Below are 17410 nucleotides of genomic sequence, written 5' to 3'. Positions count from 1 at the left end.
ATTTTCTTATGATTGCATATACCATTATTTTTCAAAATAGGAAGTGCGACGTGTCGACCAATAAATGGCTCCTAGAATACCTTTCTAAAAGTGGGCCAACCCATCTTCAATTCCGCCACGTGTGACATCATTTTTTTTTTATTTTTTTCGCCGACACTTAACAGATCTGTGACTGTGATTATTTATAAAATAAAAAATAAATATATTAAATTCAAAACGAATAAAATATTCAAATTTTAAATTTAGAAAAATCGAAGCATTTGTCAGAAGGTCAAAACTGCCCCCCTTGGAAAACATTCCACTGGACTTTACAGACCGGATTTCAGACACGTTTAAATTGAAGCCTTCGCCATATTTTTTAAAATATAAATAATAATTTTTATTATAATTTCCAAATTTCTAGAAAATGAAGCCACCAGATAAATCAAATACAAAAACCGAACGACGGTGCTCGTGTTCCACAGCTGGATGACTACGTGCTTGCTCTTCCAATTAATGTCTTTTAACTATTTTGACCCTTTTATTCGTTGTAAGAGTGAAAATTATCTCTACAAACGAACACGAACACGAACTCTTTTAACTTTATTCATATGCATTTTAAAAAAATTTCAAGAAGGTTATCTAATATAAAATTACTGTAAGAAAAACACACTTAATCCTAAAGTTCATATGATTGAGTCACTGAAAAAGAAAGCGCAATTTATCGGTATAGGGAGTGATTTTCCATCTTTTTAAACTTTTTTTAGTCTTCTTATCCTTAAGATGGCTCTTGTTCGAATATAATCTTAGTTCATTCAGGCATCATTCGGTTATAATTTCTTTTTTACCAATTGACTTCTAATTTATAATTTTAGGTTTAATAATTCTTTAAAATGTAATTAAAATTTTAATTTTATATAATATAAAAATTGAAAGTTTAGAATTGGTATTAGAAAAATGTTCAAATTTATTTGGAGGGGACGAATTAATTTTAACATATTTCGATTTTTCAAAGATTTGACGCACAAAGTTGATGTAAAAAATTTGAGTGGACACAAATGTTAGAATTTATGGACAAATAAATTTATAATTTAATTAAATAGAAATCAAAGTGATTAACAAAATTTTAAGTCTACAATATTAGGTGAAAAAGTTGGACAAAATAAATTAAAAACTTATTTGTTTAAAAAAATATTTATTTAGCTTAAAAGACCAACTTCAACAACTTTATATGACTTTATTACATATTTACCTTAGCCCAAGTTATTAAAATCAATCCAATTATCAAATAATTTTTTAAAAAAAGAATTTAAAAACTAAAATAAATATCCTTTTCCTTTTTCTTTCTTTTTTTTTTTTTTCTTTTTTTCTTTTTCTTTTTCCTTTTCTTTTTCTTTTTCTTTTTCTTTTTCTTTTTCTTTTTATTTTTTATTACCATTTTTATCTTTCTATATTGGAGAAGGAAATAATATAAACTAAAATAATTAAGATGAACAAAATATGCAATAACTTAAGGCATACAAATAATATAAATTTGTAGTGAAATTAAATATATAAATAACATAAAATTAAAAATACTTCCATTAATTATTTTAAATTAGAGAATTAATTCCAATTTATTTTTACTAAATAAATTAGAAATTAGAAGCAAAGTTGTTAGGTGCATTTGGACCCCATTAGACGCTCACAAAACGACAACCTTGAAATGAAGGAAAATACATTGAATGGCTTGCCATAAAAGAAGGTGAATAATACTTTACAAGTTTATTTATTTATTTTATTATTTTTTTTTTCCTATTGCTAACAAACTTTAATGTTAATTACTAATATATAGTCATGATATATTCAAGTTTTTTTTAATATTATTTCTCATATTTTTCGTGCACAGTGGGTCATTTCTGATCCTCATGATTCTTGAGATAATAGGCTCGTTATTGTAATGTGTTTTTTAATTTTTGTGAAGGATCCGAGTCAAGATCGGGCCAAAATCACTAAGAAAGAGTTGGAAAGAAAACTTGGGTTGTAATGACGTAGATGTAGAGGAGACAGAGTTTAAACAATGGAGAAGATGATGCATGTGCGTGTGCGTGTGTGAAACTGAGTGTGGGCGAGGATGCTCGAGCACGTAAAGATGCGTTCGAGCGCGTGGGGTGAGGTTTTCTTATTGTGGGACATTTTTGAAAGTTTTCTTGTCGAAGTAGGAAAAGGGACCACGTGGAGTCGGCAGACATGAGGGTCGCTTCCTTTTGTGTTACATTCGCATTGTGAGACTATTGGAGCAAGACCGACTACCCTAATAGCTTATTTGTAATAGATAATAGACTCCACGATATACGATAGAAGATCAATGTTGGAAATACGACGACATACACTAAGATTAGAACATAATTATACCCTGAACTTAGCTACATCTTAGCCTAGTTAGCAAGCTAAAAACTAGCAAGCTAGAGAGAGCTTTATTGGGCTAACGTAGATTAGCATTTAGGTTCTAATCTAGAGGCTCGAACCAGAGTTGTTTGAATAAGTTTTCAAACTAGAATTTAAGTTGAGCATAAAGACTTAATGTAATGACTCAAGTCCACCGTTAGTAGATATTGTCCATTTTGGCCCGTTACGTATCACTATCAGCCTCACAATTTAAAACACGTCTTCTAGGGAGAGGTTTCCACACTCTTACAAAAAATGATTTGTTTCCCTCTCCAACCGATGTGAGATCTCACAATCCACCCCTTGAGGGCCCAACGTCCCCGCTTGCACACTCCCGGTGTTTAGCTCTGATACCATTTATAACAGCTCAGATCCACCGTGAACAGATATTGTTTATTTTGGTTTGTTACATATCGCCGTCAACCACACAGTTTTAAAACGAATCTGCTGGAGAGAGATTTTCACCCTCTTACAAAAAAAAAAAAAAAGGCTTCATCTACAGAAGTTGCAGTAATATATTATATATATATATATATATTTATATTTAACCCTTAAAAGAGAGAGAGAAAAAAAAAGTATTAAGTCATGGACTCATAATGGGGCAGTGGTAGCCACGTAGGCAACCGGTCACGTGTCGGTGGCCTTAGTTTTAGATATAAAAACGACTCATCCCCTCTTCAATTTTTTCTCAAACTATTTTTTAATCTTCAAATTCATTTCACTGTTGCTCTGTCCCTCTCTCTCTCTCTTGCTCTCTCTGCAATTTCATAAGCCTTCTGATCGCAATTTCACTACCGAAGAGCAGCGGAAGGACCGTGAGTGAAAGGAGTGCGGCAGGTCTGGCCGGGCTCAGCACCATAGCCGTTCGACTTGGCGGCGGCGGCGGCGGATTTTGGTACCGGAGGAAAAAGAAGACACGGAGCAGGAGTAAGACGAAAGTTAAGCATCGGTTTATGGAGCTTTGGCACAAGATGATTTTCCCTGTCCGACGAGTTTGGCTCACTGTTTCCGCTCGTGTTAGGGCTCGGAAGAGTGGTTAGTCTCTTAATACTCTTCCTCTTTCCACTTCCTTTTTACCTTCGATTTTTTTTTCCTCCAAATCGGAGTTTGATTACGGCTTAAGTTTATCGAATGTGATGATCTCGACTAAATGAATTGCTTCTGATTGATGGAATTTCTGTATTTCTGTTTCCATCAGATTTCTCCGGTTTCTGATTTTTTGTTTTTTTTGTTTTCCCCTGAACTGTGTTCTGCCGTTTGATGTTGACAGAAGAATTTGTTTGTAACATCCTCTGCTGTTAATTTCTGCATAAGATTATGATATGTGATTTAAGAGAAGAGATTCTCGTTCTTGATTTTCCATGAGAGGAAAATTGTAAAAGAACTTCGAAAAATATGGGAGGAGCCACACCTAGTGAACCGGAAGGCGAAGATACGGTTTATAATACTAATTTCTTACTGGTTTTTTTTTTTTTTTTTCAATGCTTTTAACCGACTCGGAATTGGTTATATGATACCTTGATCTGTATGCAACAGTTATTAGGCACTTAAATCCAACCACTACGATAGACCGGGGGGGGAGAGTCGATTCTAGATGGCAATAAATGGTCATGTGATTATTCAACCTCTATAGTACAATAATTTGGTAGGAAAAATCACAAGGGAACTCATAAGGATACGACCATGTACTCCCATTTCTCCTAAGTGATTCAAATTGGCCAAAGGTATCAACAGATATGGACATCAAATCCCTTTAATTTTAGGAGTGCTAGTTTTAATCTTTAAACTACGAGTTTTAATCGTGGGTCAAACATCTCCTTCGAATATAATTTTGTTTTTCAACCAAGATATTTATCCAATGAAGCCTTTCCCCATTGAATAATGCACAAAAAGGTCCCCACTGGCATTACAATTGAAGACAGAGTAAAAGATTAGAGCCACCTTTTAAGATTTAAATTTTGTTTTTACAACAGCTTTGATTGTCCCGTTGATTCTTCATAGTCATAATTCCACTTAAAGACTAATGACGGCCACCAGTGCCCATTACTTTTCGACTAGTGGTGACCCAATTTGTTTTGTTTTTGCCTCTATTACTATTATAAGCAGGCAGGCAAGAGGCGTGGCCTGGCCAATTGCCATCTCTAGACTTTTATTATTCTTATTCGTACTGTTCAAGCCCCTTTTATTGACAATATCACCACATATTTCCTCTGCCCTCTCCAGTATATTTGTGTATAATATTGCATATATGTAGAGAGAGGGGAGAGAAAGTCAGTCCTGTCTCTTTAGATGGGCTAGGCACAAATTAGGCCCATTAAATTCTGCATTTCTTGTATGGATGGCCCCCAAAGATTTCTTATTACATGAAGTACCAATTCTTTCATCTATAAGAGTGCTCTTTATATAAGGCTAAGCTAAGGCAAATATGTGGCTTTTGCTGCTAACAGGAGCTGGGCTTCTGAAGCTTCATGATGACGTAGAGACCTGTGGATATGAAGATGTGAAGGTGATGTGGGAAATGCTGCGTCGATCGGAGTCGGAACTAGTCGGTCACCGACCGAAGCGCAAGCTGCGGCCGTTTTGGAGAGTCTCTGTGTGGTCCAACCATGCTGCTGCAGCCTCCTCTTACACTGCAACTCATGCGTGAGGCCATCAAACCAACACTCAGCTTCGTCAACTCTGCGCCATCTCTTTGGTATCTTCACCGTTTTTTCAGAACTAACAGCCAATGCTTGCAATGGTACAGAACTTTTTACCAAACTTGTTCAAAGAAATGTGAAGTCTTTGCACACGCAGTCCATCTCTTCCACTTTGAGCAGACAAACACCCTTTTGTAAGTAATAATAAAATTTTGGGTTCGTAGCTAAGAATCGTTGGTGACTTGATGATACTTGTTTCAATTCAGTTCAAAAAGTTGATGAGATCACTTGTAGTTTTACATCAAAATGAAAAATGCTTTTCAAGAGAAGGACTGAGAATGAAAACCAATTGAAATCCAATCATAATTTAAACCTCTTGAATATTTGTAGTCAATTTTCTCATCTGTCTTGAAACCATCAATGTAGAACAGTAGAGGTTGAATATTTTAACCAGTTTAAATGGTAAAGTTCGGAGAAATGGTTATGATATTATGTGAGCTAAGTTTATTATTGTAATAACCGAAAGCCCACCGGTAGATATTGTCTTTATTGGCTTTTACTTGAGGTAAAACACGGTTTCTACATTTTCATCAGAAATGTTTCAATCCATCCGCTTGGGGTCCAACAGTTCTACCCCCTCTTAATAATGTTTCATTCCCCTTTTGAACTGATGTGAGATCTCACAATCCACCGGGTCTAGCGTTCTCGGTGTTCCAAATGGATATTGACAAGAAGATTAAAAAAAATGTCAACAACAGAATTTGAACCTACGCGCAGAGCTCAATTAATTTCGATTAAAAAAGGTAGATTCAAAAATATCAACAATAGAATTCGAACCTAGCACATAAAGGTTGCATTAACCATCCAAACATATAACATTTATTAGAAAAGACTATTTTAATTTCATAAATTATGTAAGAAGTAAAATTGAGATTGATGAATATAATTCATATCTCAAATTGAGACGTTTCCCTTGCAAATCCGAGCATCATATTTGTCATTTCTAAGTTTTTAAATAATTCTTGTGGTAGAATTGCACCTGAGCCATTCAATTAATCATGATCAAGTTAGAGTGTGGAGTGACTCAATTTAGAACAAACTTCCAAATCTTGCTTCTAGATCTTCGATCGTAAGAGGTAATCTAATTCTAGCTTTATCACCCCTCTGAAGGTCCAACGTCCGCACATCGTCTGGTGTCTAACTCTTATACCATCCATGACAATCCAAGCCCACTCCTAGTATAATTATCGTCCTTCTGCTTTTCGTTTCGGACTTTCTCTCAAAATTTTAAAAAATCTCTATTAGAGAGAGTTTTCTACACTCTTATAATAAATGTATCGTTCTCCTCTCCAACGGTCCGATATCACAATTACATTATTTACATTTAGACAACTTTAATATACCTCAATTAACATAAATTTGAATGGTCTTAACACAATTGATACAAAATAGAAATGATTGAGTGAGACCTAATCATTATGACTAGAAAAGAATCAACATGATATAAAATTCATCTCTTTTCCCAACATACTCTCACCAACAATTTCCCCCAAATTGATTTCATTTCATTAATCTTTCAACTACAAGGGGGCTCATTGATTAATATTAATTACTCGCATAGCTTCAATTGGAACTATTCTTTGCCTTTTTCTACAGCTTCTACTCCTCTTCCTCACAAATGTTAGAGCTCTCATAAAATCTTCTTCTTCTTCTTCTTCTTCTTCTTCTTCTTCTTCTTCTTCTTCTTCTTCTTCCTCCTCCTCCTCCGCCGCCGCCACAAACGGCACAGTCATAAGCATCTCCGCCGTGAATCTGTACTCCGGATTCCTCACAAAGCAATTCTTCAAAAACCCACTTGCCTCTTTCGACACCCCTTCTGGAATCTCCGGCATTCCGCAATTCTGAGTAATGCTTTTCACTATCCCAGCCTTGTCCGTGGCGGCCCAGGGGCGGTTTCCGGTGAGCATTTCCAGCACAAGGCAGCCAAGTGCCCAAATATCACTGGGCGACTCTTGCACGCGGTGAATCAATGTCTCTGGCGCCATGTACGACAGCGTCCCTCCAAAACAATTGCCATGCCTTGTCTCGCTGCCTCTCCTGGCCAACCCCAAATCACAAATCTTGGCCACCAATCGGCCGCCCTTGGCTGTGTTGGTGGGCAGCAACAAGATATTTGCAGGCTTCAAATCACAGTGAACGTACCCTCTTCTGTGGATGTGAATTAGGCCTTTGATTATTGTCTTCGTGTACCTCCCAACCTCGTTTTCTGCTAATCCCTTTCCACCTACATTAATTCACCAACAAATTTCTTAACAAAATCAAAATATTTTAACTTCTTTCATTAAAATCTAAACATGATATACCATACCCAAATACCCAAATACCCAAATATTAGCATGACCCCGGTGCAAGGATGACAAGCAAAATTCAAAATCATGACACATACATACGATAGTGATATTTATTTGCTTAGGCTTAAGTTTTTAATTTAAATATTTTCTTAATTTTATTTAGTCTTACCTATACACATACATAGGTAGTGGTATTTATTTTCTTCAGCCTTACATTAGAATATAATGTTTTTAATTTAAATATTTTTATTTTATTTTATTTAGTTTTAGTCTATTTTTGAAATACTTAAACCATATTTATTTTGTTACGCTTAGGCTAGAATATAATGTTTTTAATTTAAATATTTTTTTTATAGGTCTTTTTGAAATATAAGTTCATGGTTGTGTTTTAAGAAAAAAGTTACGAAATTTAAATATAAGTTCATTCAATGTTCATGACACAGTAGTAACCTACCTTAAATTGAGTAGAAAATTTTGGTTGATATGAAAATTGAAATGTGATGCTAACGTTTATATTTAAATTTCTAATTTTATTTTAAAAAACGAAAGTTTGTATTTAAATTTCTAGTTTATGTTTGAATGATTTTTTGAGTTAGGTTAAATTTGGTGTGTTTGAACTATTCATGTAAAATCGGGTGACGAAAAAATTAGAATCTAAAACAAATGATAAACAATGAGAGTGGTGATTGAAATAAGAAACCTGTGTGATTGATGCGATGAGCGAGAGATCCACCCACGGCGATCTCCAACAGCAAATTATAAATCATTCGACCGTTGCGATCGGTAGTAATTTCTTCTCCAAAGCATTGGATCAAGGAATTGCATCCTTTCAAGTTATCATAAATTTGTTTCTCCTTCTGAAGGGATTTAGAAACGGAAACTTCCGCAGATTTGACCGCCATTACCGGAGGGAAAATGCTGAATTCAGCGGTTGATCGCTTCAGAGAAGCCATGAAAACCGATCCGAAGCTTCCTTTTCCGATCAGCCGCCCTCGCTCCCATTGAACGCCATCGTTACAACAGCAACAACAAGACAAAGAAGAAGAAGAAGAAGAAGAAGAAGAAGAAGAGGCGATTGACTCATTTTTCCTCTTCATTTGAAAAGGAATCGATATGGGAATTTGGCGAAGAGATTTAGAGAATTTATTGGTTATGTTGATAGAGTTTATATTGCCTACATCCTAGGTGCCGCCAAATATACTGTACTATATTTTTAAATTAATTAATTTAATCCATTTATTTTTAAATTATTTATTCAATTTCTTTTAATTAATTTTTAGTTAAATTTAGATAAATATAAGTGAATTTTTTTCTCAAGTTTTAGTATCCACGTCAACGTCAAATTCTTACTAACATGTTTAGACCTCCATATCCTTACTCGAGTTTCGCTCGTTCTTTGATTTGATGCAAATACACTCCTCGGTAAACGACCATAATTAAGAAAATTATACGAGGCTCAAGTATTGAATTAATATTAAAATGGTTTCGCTACGTCCATTTTGATATTTATTAGATGAATAAACTAAAATAATTTCGCCATGGGTTTAGTGATATATTTGGAAAACGAAAAAAATTTATTATTAATTTTTATTAAAAAAGCAATAATATGTATTATTATCCATTTTATAAATTTTAAAAATATTGTTATTATTTCGATTAAAAAATAAATAAATTCGTGAAATATTAAAAATATAAAGATTAAATTTTAATTATATTAAAAATATATGGTCTAAATTAAAAAAAAAAAGTAAAAAATGAAATAAAATTAAAAATACGAGAATTAAAATAATTAATTTTATTAGTCCTTTGTCTTTTAGTTTTGAAAAATGAAAATTATTATTATTATTTATTTTAATCCCACGTCTAATATTTCATATAAGTTTTTTTAAAGTAATTCATAATTTTAGCTTTATTTATTAAAAATAAATAAATTAGATTATTTCGTTTATTTTTATTTTTATTTTTATTGACGCATTTGATTGAACCAAAATAAATTAGGTATTCGGAATAGACTCAGGAGAGTGGAAACGAGATACAACTAACTACGAGGCGTGGAAGTGGAACCCACACCTGGAACGCCAAATTCCGCCTTGCCCCACTGTTTCATCACTCTCTTTCAGGTAATGCTAAAATTCTCCTTCTTCTCTTTCAATCCCGCTCCATTTCCTTTGATTCCTCTGAATTCTTCCGTGTTATGCACTCTCCTTCATGATTCCGATTCGTATATCACTTTTCTTTTTAATCGTTTTTCTTATCTTAGCTGCCGTTGCTGATTTGTATGGATTCGTGAGTTTTCCTCTATTTCTCTAGCGCGCTTGCATTGCTTCGATTTGGTTTAATTTCTGTGTTGTATTTGTTCATATATGTTGTGGATTTCTGAGTTTATTCATCTGAAATTGCTGTGTTTTGTTCATATTCTGTGATTGCATCATGGTGTTTGTCTCTGTTTGATGTTGCTAATGGAGTCGTATCGATCGATCGCGTAGAGCTGGTTTGGATTTTGATTTTGTAATATTTTTGTTCCTTGTTTTGAGATAAGTCGTTCCGACGAAGCGTGGTTTAAGTGGATCGGACGCTGTTTTTGGTGTTTCATTTGTGCAGTTTGTAACCGATCTTTTATTTGTGTTCGTTAATGCATTTGACGTCTCTTTCCGTTTTTGATTGAAATTGTGGTCTAAGCTTCTTTTCCTTTTCCTTTTGTGTAATGTGCTTTGTTCATGGAGATATTTAAAGCGACTTAAAAGACAAAGACCATTAATGCATATACTGCTTAATTATTATAACTGCACGTTGATGATTGCATTACCGAATTCAGTTTTCACCGAATTTCTATTCATATTTCATAATTCAATGATCGGCTGTGTTCTTGATTATTCGTCCGGAGACTGTCTTTCTAATTCCTGTTGTTCAGGATGGACTCGATGGAAAAGGATAATCTGAACCTACGAAGTAAGCTGTCTGGTTTTATTTCTGACGATGAAAATGAAGAATCGAGATGCCTTGGTACAATCAGAAGTGATGCTAACTTCAATGGGCTCCATGAAGAATACAGTGCAGCTTCTGGATTCCATCATTCCCAATTTCCAGATCCATCTGTCTCCTCTCATCCAAACCTTGCTGGATCCTTCTCTGATTCAATTTCATACACTGATATTGATTGGTCATTTGATGGCTCCCGATTGGGATTAAGCTCTCAAAAGTGGTCTCACAGCATTTATGCTAATCCCAAAACTAAGACAAATGCTTCTTTTAGTATCAGAAGTCCAGAACTTGCCAGTATTTGTAGAGTCCCAGCAAGAACTCACGAAGCTGAAGGCATACATAGAGTAACAAACAATCATAATTTTCACTCCGCGGAATGTGAGGACCAAATCGATCTTAACATTACTGCAATTTGCAGTGCACTCCAACCTCATGGTTTAGAAGAACTAGATGCTGAGGCTTTAGATGTTGGATGTCAGACAAAAGCCACCACGGCTGTTAACAAGGCAGATAAGATCTCAGGCTTTAAAGACAATTCAGGGGACATTCCTAACCTTACAACCTTTCCTCAGAACTCTGTAGGAGTAAGATGTAGTAATTTTATTAATTTTAGTTTGCACCAATCATCTGTATTCCAACCATCTATTATAGTTGGTGGGGATAACCCTTTTCCCACGCCAAGCTTTACAGATGATTCAGGTCTTACTCCTGCAGTAGTACAGGGCGATGAGGATATCCTCAACTCGCTTAAAAATGCTCCTCCTCCCACGACAGAATCTGTTAACAGCAAAATTGAGCTATCCTCACAATGCTGGTTTACTGACTTAGAATCTTGTTTGCTTAGAAGGGATCAAAGTCAGCGGCCTTCTGAACAGAAATCTCATCCTGATGTTAGGAACTTCGCATCTGAATTTCCAACATTTGCTCCTTCCCTTGGGATCTCTCCAACCATCTCTGTTCCAGATCAGTCAGGTAAGAGAGATGGATACTTTAGTGGTAGTTTCATTTTGTTTAACCTTGTATGCTATTTAAGAATGTTCTTAAACAATTTTAGCATAAATGATTATCAATTTTGACGTTGAACATGTTTCTTTATTGCTTGCAGTTGAGCTTGTTCAATCTGCTGGCCCGTCTCAACCTCCCCAAAACGTTGGCAATGCTCTCGCTTCTGGTACCACTTTTATTGTCTTTATTATGATCTCGTCTTCAATTAGCAGTTTCATTAAGTAATTATATGGAAGGAGGAATAACTTTAAGCTCGACAAGTTTCAGGAAATCAAGATGCAAGAGAATTTGGGACAGTTGAAGATTCTGGTATTGCTAAATCAAATCCTAATCCACCAGTGTTCACTTCTTCCCCGGTCTCGGCAAATACTGACATATCATTTCAAGCCCATCTTGCGCAGGTTCTATCTGTCTCTGTCTCACCTGATATAACTTCACATGTTGTAATTCAACCTCAGAAAACCGAAATTGACCCAAATCAGGTTTACCAACCAATCATTAGTGAGAGCGTTCCACTTGTTTCTTCCAAGTTTGAAGATCTACGAGATCGTTCTTTCCGACGCTCAAGGACCTCACGTTGTTACATAAAATGCCGAGGTACTTCTCTATTATATATTTAAACGTATTATTGTTTCTCATATTTGTTCATATGCTTGAAAATATTATAGATGTTAGTTTTTCATACTTACGTGCGGTAGCTTAAGAACAAGCACTTGAAATTAAAAAGTCAAAAGTCTTATGATTTTGGTCTGCTTGGTGGTTTATGAATTTATTGGTGATTTAATACTGTCTGGCTGTAGTTTATTTTATTTTATTAAAAAAATATATTTATGTTGGCGGTATGAGTACTAGATTTGTCGTTTTGGGCAGAAAAAGACTACAAATTAGCAGAATAGAAGCTCTAATTTCAATAGAGTATCTGCATAGGTGTCACATACAGACATGAAATCAAATACACGTTGAACAAATGATTTAGTGGGTCTTATCGTTTCAGATAGTTGTCATTTTTAAGTTTTGAACACTTGCATGGCTTCATTCAGACACACCCGGACATGTATTAGAAAACAACCGACAAAATTGTAGACAAGCCACACTGAACCAGTCTACTAACGCATTAGAAAATAATCAGAACTGAGAGATGCACTATTAAACAACAAAGGCAAATCAATATCAAACTAAAAAAGGACATATAAAACAAAACTAAGAAACCATGAACAATTGGGTTTCTTAAAGAGAACCCACAGAATCAATGAAGGCAAATTATAGTTGGACCACTGATCTGGGCTGCAAAAATGGGTGCAGCCAGGATGCATCGTATTTTTCTTTTTTATTCTTCTTTTTAGCTTTGTGAGTTTAATTCTTAACTTTACCAGTGAATTACACAAATTTCAACCAGTATGATACAAAATTGAAGTATAAAAATGCTCAACCCAACCACGAAAATACTTCAAAAAAAAAAAATTATTATTATTATGATCTTTGTAGCATGAATAGGAATACTTTGACAGAAGCAAAAGGCTTATATGAACATTTACTGGGTAAGTATGAGATCTATACCCATATATTATCAGGTGGTGATATTTAACTTCGATCATTTGCAGATTTGGATCAAACTCCCAAATTAAGTGGAGAGAGATGCTTCATATGTAAGAGGGATCTTTCATTCAAACCAGAAGGCTCACTTATCCTTCCAAAAATTCCACCAACTGTGGCAGTACTGCCATGTAGCCACGTGTTTCATGGCCTCTGTTTGGAACGCGTCACTCCTCAAAACCAAGCTGAAGATCCTCCCTGTCTTCCTTGTGCTGTTGGCGACACTTGATTTCTGCAAACCATTGGGGTTAGTCACTCATCACCTCTCATTTATTTTTCTCAGATTGAAATTCTTTAACAAGAATAACTTGAGATGGGTTAACTTTGTATATACGTAGGCTAATTATCACTTAATTTTTTGCTCTCAACTGCACTAATTTTTCTCCCGGGTAAGAACATTCTTTCATTGCCAATTCTCCAAGTACTCGGATGTATTCGGATTTTCTCACTTTATGTTGGTTAATTTTATTTATTCTTATGTTTAAATCTTTCGTTTGATTTGATATATTAAAGGCTTCTAGCAATTGACAGTAAAAACCAAACCATAAGGGACCGAACCAGCCAAGAATCAAACTGATCGGTTATTTAGACACTGGTTCGGTCCGATTTTTACCAAACTGACTCGTTCGGTTGGACTTAAAACCGGGAAAACTGAATAGTATCAGCCCTAATAGCTTGAGCTTTGCAAAGTTCATGAACGTACGTTGCATGCTTTTATCACCTGAAGTTGAACCAACTCCAATTTTACTGTTAGTTATTTCCATTATAAATTAATCTCTAGCAGTAAAATTAGGGACCTAGTCAATTTGAGTTACCCAAGTAATATATGAACCATGGTAACTTTTACGATACTATGAATGGTCATTGATTCTACTCAAATCTTATGATTCTCCTTTAAAAAATGTAACCCCACTGTTAAAAGGTTCTTTTCACAACCAACAGAATTGCATTGGTATAGAGGACTATTCCATCATTGGGCTTGGGCTTGGGCTTTTGGTCCAGTGACATTTTCAGGCCCACAAGTAAACTTTTATAGACGCTTAACCATTAATGAACCTTTAGAAATATGGGCATCAAAGCCTCTTCCATAGTGCCAAATCTGAACCGTTGGATTACAATCTCGTGGTTTAGCTGTCGCTTTGTTCTGCAATTTATCTGGAAGGTTTTTCTCCGGCGTCCGCTCCCCGAATTCAGTGGAAATCTCGTCGGATGTCGGTAGAAGTACTTCCTTACTTTCTCTCTCTCTCTCTCTCTTTAATTATCTTCTCCGGCGACCTTCAAACTTTGCAAATTTGCGAAGTCGATGAGCATCGGAAACTCGGAATTTCTGTTTCGTAAGTAAACGAATCCGTCTAGGTTTTGAAAGTATCGCATAATTCGAGACATTTTGTTAAAGAATTTCTTGCCCTAATCACCATGAAATGTTTAGGGCTTAGGGTTTAGGGGAAATGTTTAGGGTTTAGGGTTTAGGGGAAATGTTTAGGGTTTAGGGTTTAGGGTTTAGGGTGAATATATATATTGTTAATTGTGTTGAATTTACTATTTTAGGTCCGGATGAATAATTATTTTTTTGGTAATACATTAATTTCCCTTTTTTGTTTATTTATAATTTTTGTTTCAAAATCGTCATACAAGTTGATTTTTTGTTGACTTTATCTTTCTTTCCTTCTCACGTAAATTGCACAAAAGGCCTTTACAAACTAGTTTTCACAAAACGACGTCGGAAAAGTATTTTCTTATTTCAATATTATTTATTATTCCGGAATAATGTCAATTTTAAAAAGGGTATGATATATAGGTTGAATTACCAAAAATACCATTTAAAGCTTAAAAGATTCAAGTCATAATCTCCTTCAACATAGGATCCCTATTCCTACTTGGATCAAGTTTAGTATTCAAATGATGGGACTCCACACCAACTATATTAGTTTCAATATCCTATTAGGCCCCACATTCATTCTCTCGTTAATCCTTCAAAATCAAGATTTCATGATTTGGGGTTTTCCACATCAATTCTACACTCACCTTCCCATCTTGCATTTTCATTTCATTTTCCATCTCTCTTTTTCTCTTTCTTGTTTAATATCATTATTTCAGGATTGTCAGGACAAATCTCATACGTCCCCTAGTTTATAAGGAATACATTTACATTGGTACGATGCGAGATTATGCTCAAAGTGTACAATGTCATATATCATTGTGGAGGTTCGTGATTTCTAACAATATCCATTGGCATGAGGCATCTTCGAAAACTAAAAACCAAAATGAGCTTATGTTCAAAGTGGACAATATCAAACTAATATCAAACTAGAATTGTAGAGAATCGTGGTTTTGTGTTTTAGTTATTAGCTACGAGAGACATAAAAATATGTATGTATTTGTTAAGCTTTAGAATGGTATCTTCTTTCCAACATCTAGCGCGAGGACTTTAGACAAGGTAAACCAAGATCATGATCCTCCTAATAAAACTTGCGACAAACACGAAGAATCTCAATCTCATTGCAATGACAAAGCTCAGGATCCCGGAATAGTCCTTCCCTCGCTCTCCGATCGTCGAAAGGCTCTGTTTGAGCCCTTAGAACCCACGAAAAACATCAACGAGCAAAAACCGTCAGCTGAGTCCCTACTCCCTCCACCCGATTTCGACGCCACCGCTTATCCCTGAGGGTGGCTAATAGGGAAGAAGCGCAAACTTGTCAATGTCGACGTTGTTGAGAGCATGCGGAGGATTGCCATACTGGAAATGAAAAGAAAGGTTGCTGTCGTAATTTTACTATTACATCAATGCGGGGGAGCCTCTTTGATAGACGATGTCGTCGTTGTTGTTGTTATTGTAGGATCGGAAAATCGGCGGGCTGAATGATCAGCTCGACCAGGTTGCTCGCAGCTTGGAACATCTTCAACTTCAGCTTGTACAAGAAAAGAGCAAAAGATTTTCTCAATGAACCTTAATTATATCATTATATATTTAATTTGTTTCTTTAATATATATATTTTGTAGATTATAGTTGGATAGGAACTTAATTATGTTTAAATTAATTTATATAAAATAAATTGGCAGATTAATGGATTAAATTTTGTTTTTTTCTTCCCTCTAAATTTTAATATTTTTCCAAATTTCTTTTGCGGTGGACGGAACACTCACGGGTTGTTATTCCAAGCAACCCCACGTGCCAATCACGTGTAGTGAAACAATGGCCGGGAAGTTAACGTCGTTATGGAACAAACTGCTTGACAACTGTCTCCCGTCGTTTAGCACAAACCGGCGTTACATCGACGTTATCTCTTACGGATTAACCCTGGCCCCACACATCTCCATAACTTTTTTTTATCTGACGTGTCTTAACAGGTTCCACTGATTGACATCTAAGTATTCCACGTGGCAAGTATTTAGTTCAAAATATTAATAATGTAAAAGCTACTCCATAGGACAGAAACGGTATTGCTTGACCCGTAGGATCGGTATCTTCCAGAAGTTCGAGCAACTATATCTTCGTTGATTCTTAACAAAAACTCGTGTTTTCTTTATCTATGGATTTAGTGTAGCTGACGTTTTTTAAGTTTTGCATGCGAGTTACAAACGTTGAAATGAGTTGAGATGGTATATGTAATAGTATGTTGAACATTATTATGCACGTTTTTCAAGAAATTAATGAATTGAACTATGAACTAAATGTAAGTGAAAGTAAGACTAGATATCCATGTTAGGTTGCTATGCTATGTCTCTATTTATATTATACCATGACGATTAGAGGTTCACCAACTAACCCCTATTTGTAAATCTGACTTGATTGTTAAGGATTAGCCAATTAATCTCTGAGTTTATGATGTATGATTGCACTATGTGGAGATTATTAGGGAGTTTGCCAATTAATTGTGTTTGAGTGAACTTGTCACGAATAGCAGAGGTCTACAATTGTACCTTTAGAGTTGGTTGGATTAACTTGATGATGATTAGTTCATGCATGTGACTATTATGCGGTTATGTAGGGACGATTAGAGGCCGCCAACCAGCCCCTAATCTTAAATTTGGCTTAGGATTATTAAGGAGTTTGCTAGTTAATGTTCTTTTAATAAACTCACTAGCAGTAAAGGTCCACAATAGTATTTTGAGCGTTGGCGAAACTTTAGTATGCACGAACTTTGTGAACTTATAATCGAGGTCATGCCTCGATGACCTATAATATTGGTCTAAAACTATGACGATGATGAAATATACTAGTAGAATGATAATTTAGGAGACCTAGAGAACCCAAGAGAAATTTTGAAAGCCAGAGATCTAGATAAGACAAAAAGCTAAGAACTTGAACTTCCGCTAAATTACCCTAAGTTGAGCTATGTATAACAAACTAACCACGGTTGATGATTATTGGGAATGAGTCCCACATTCGCTAATTTAGGGAATGATCATGAGTTTATAAAGAAAAAAAATAC

General features: G+C 35.2%; 3 protein-coding genes and 1 pseudogene across 6 annotated transcripts; 3 read left to right on the top strand and 1 right to left on the bottom strand.

Annotated features, from left to right (window-relative positions):
- The first annotated feature begins 3085 nt into the window (after positions 1-3085).
- Positions 3086-5439, top strand: LOC111807461 (uncharacterized). The gene is made up of 2 exons (XM_023693194.2): positions 3086-3441; positions 4854-5439. Exons 1-2 carry the CDS (start codon positions 3360-3362, stop codon positions 5051-5053), a joined length of 282 nt encoding a protein of 93 aa, XP_023548962.1. The 5' UTR covers positions 3086-3359; the 3' UTR covers positions 5054-5439.
- A 1198-nt stretch (positions 5440-6637) lies between these two features.
- On the bottom strand, positions 6638-8493 carry LOC111807109 (mitogen-activated protein kinase kinase kinase 20). Its single transcript, XM_023692684.2, has 2 exons — positions 8097-8493; positions 6638-7329 (listed from the first exon to the last, which is right to left on the bottom strand). Exons 1-2 carry the CDS (start codon positions 8491-8493, stop codon positions 6638-6640), a joined length of 1089 nt encoding a protein of 362 aa, XP_023548452.2.
- A 1029-nt stretch (positions 8494-9522) lies between these two features.
- On the top strand, positions 9523-13466 carry LOC111806582 (uncharacterized). 3 transcript variants are annotated; one of them, XM_023691957.2, is made up of 6 exons: positions 9523-9682; positions 10308-11350; positions 11484-11549; positions 11645-11784; positions 11866-11980; positions 12985-13466. In XM_023691957.2, exons 1-6 carry the CDS (start codon positions 9675-9677, stop codon positions 13203-13205), a joined length of 1593 nt encoding a protein of 530 aa, XP_023547725.2. In that variant the 5' UTR covers positions 9523-9674; the 3' UTR covers positions 13206-13466. The 3 variants fall into 3 exon arrangements, with proteins under 3 accessions (XP_023547725.2, XP_023547724.2, XP_023547723.2); XM_023691956.2 differs by having other exon boundaries at positions 11651-11980; XM_023691955.2 differs by having other exon boundaries at positions 11645-11980.
- A 576-nt stretch (positions 13467-14042) lies between these two features.
- Positions 14043-15921, top strand: LOC111807108 (protein HEADING DATE REPRESSOR 1-like; annotated as a pseudogene). The gene is made up of 4 exons (XR_015423287.1): positions 14043-14066; positions 14108-14192; positions 15391-15731; positions 15814-15921. The product of XR_015423287.1 is annotated as a protein HEADING DATE REPRESSOR 1-like (transcript).
- Positions 15922-17410: the final 1489 nt, after the last annotated feature.

Source organism: Cucurbita pepo, chromosome 12, assembly GCF_057944985.1.
Source record: "Cucurbita pepo subsp. pepo isolate OVF chromosome 12, ASM5794498v1, whole genome shotgun sequence".
In the NCBI taxonomy this organism is placed as follows: domain Eukaryota; kingdom Viridiplantae; phylum Streptophyta; class Magnoliopsida; order Cucurbitales; family Cucurbitaceae; genus Cucurbita; species Cucurbita pepo.
The sequence above is the reverse complement of the archived record's forward strand: the minus strand, read 5'-3'. Positions and strand labels throughout refer to the sequence as shown.

Excerpts from the sequence above, each read along its gene's own strand:
- LOC111806582 (XM_023691955.2), top strand. Across the intron at positions 11,351-11,483 it reads CTCTGTTCCAGATCAGTCAG|TTGAGCTTGTTCAATCTGCT; the intron begins GTAAGAGAGATG and ends TATTGCTTGCAG. Across the intron at positions 11,981-12,984 it reads TTGTTACATAAAATGCCGAG|ATTTGGATCAAACTCCCAAA; the intron begins GTACTTCTCTAT and ends GATCATTTGCAG.
- LOC111807109 (XM_023692684.2), bottom strand. The coding sequence starts at position 8,493 with ATGAAGAGGAAAAATGAGTCAATCGCCTCTTCTTCTTCTTCTTCTTCT. Across the intron at positions 7,330-8,096 it reads TCATCGCATCAATCACACAG|GTGGAAAGGGATTAGCAGAA; the intron begins GTTTCTTATTTC and ends GAATTAATGTAG.
- LOC111807461 (XM_023693194.2), top strand. The coding sequence starts at position 3,360 with ATGGAGCTTTGGCACAAGATGATTTTCCCTGTCCGACGAGTTTGGCTC. Across the intron at positions 3,442-4,853 it reads TGTTAGGGCTCGGAAGAGTG|GAGCTGGGCTTCTGAAGCTT; the intron begins GTTAGTCTCTTA and ends TGCTGCTAACAG.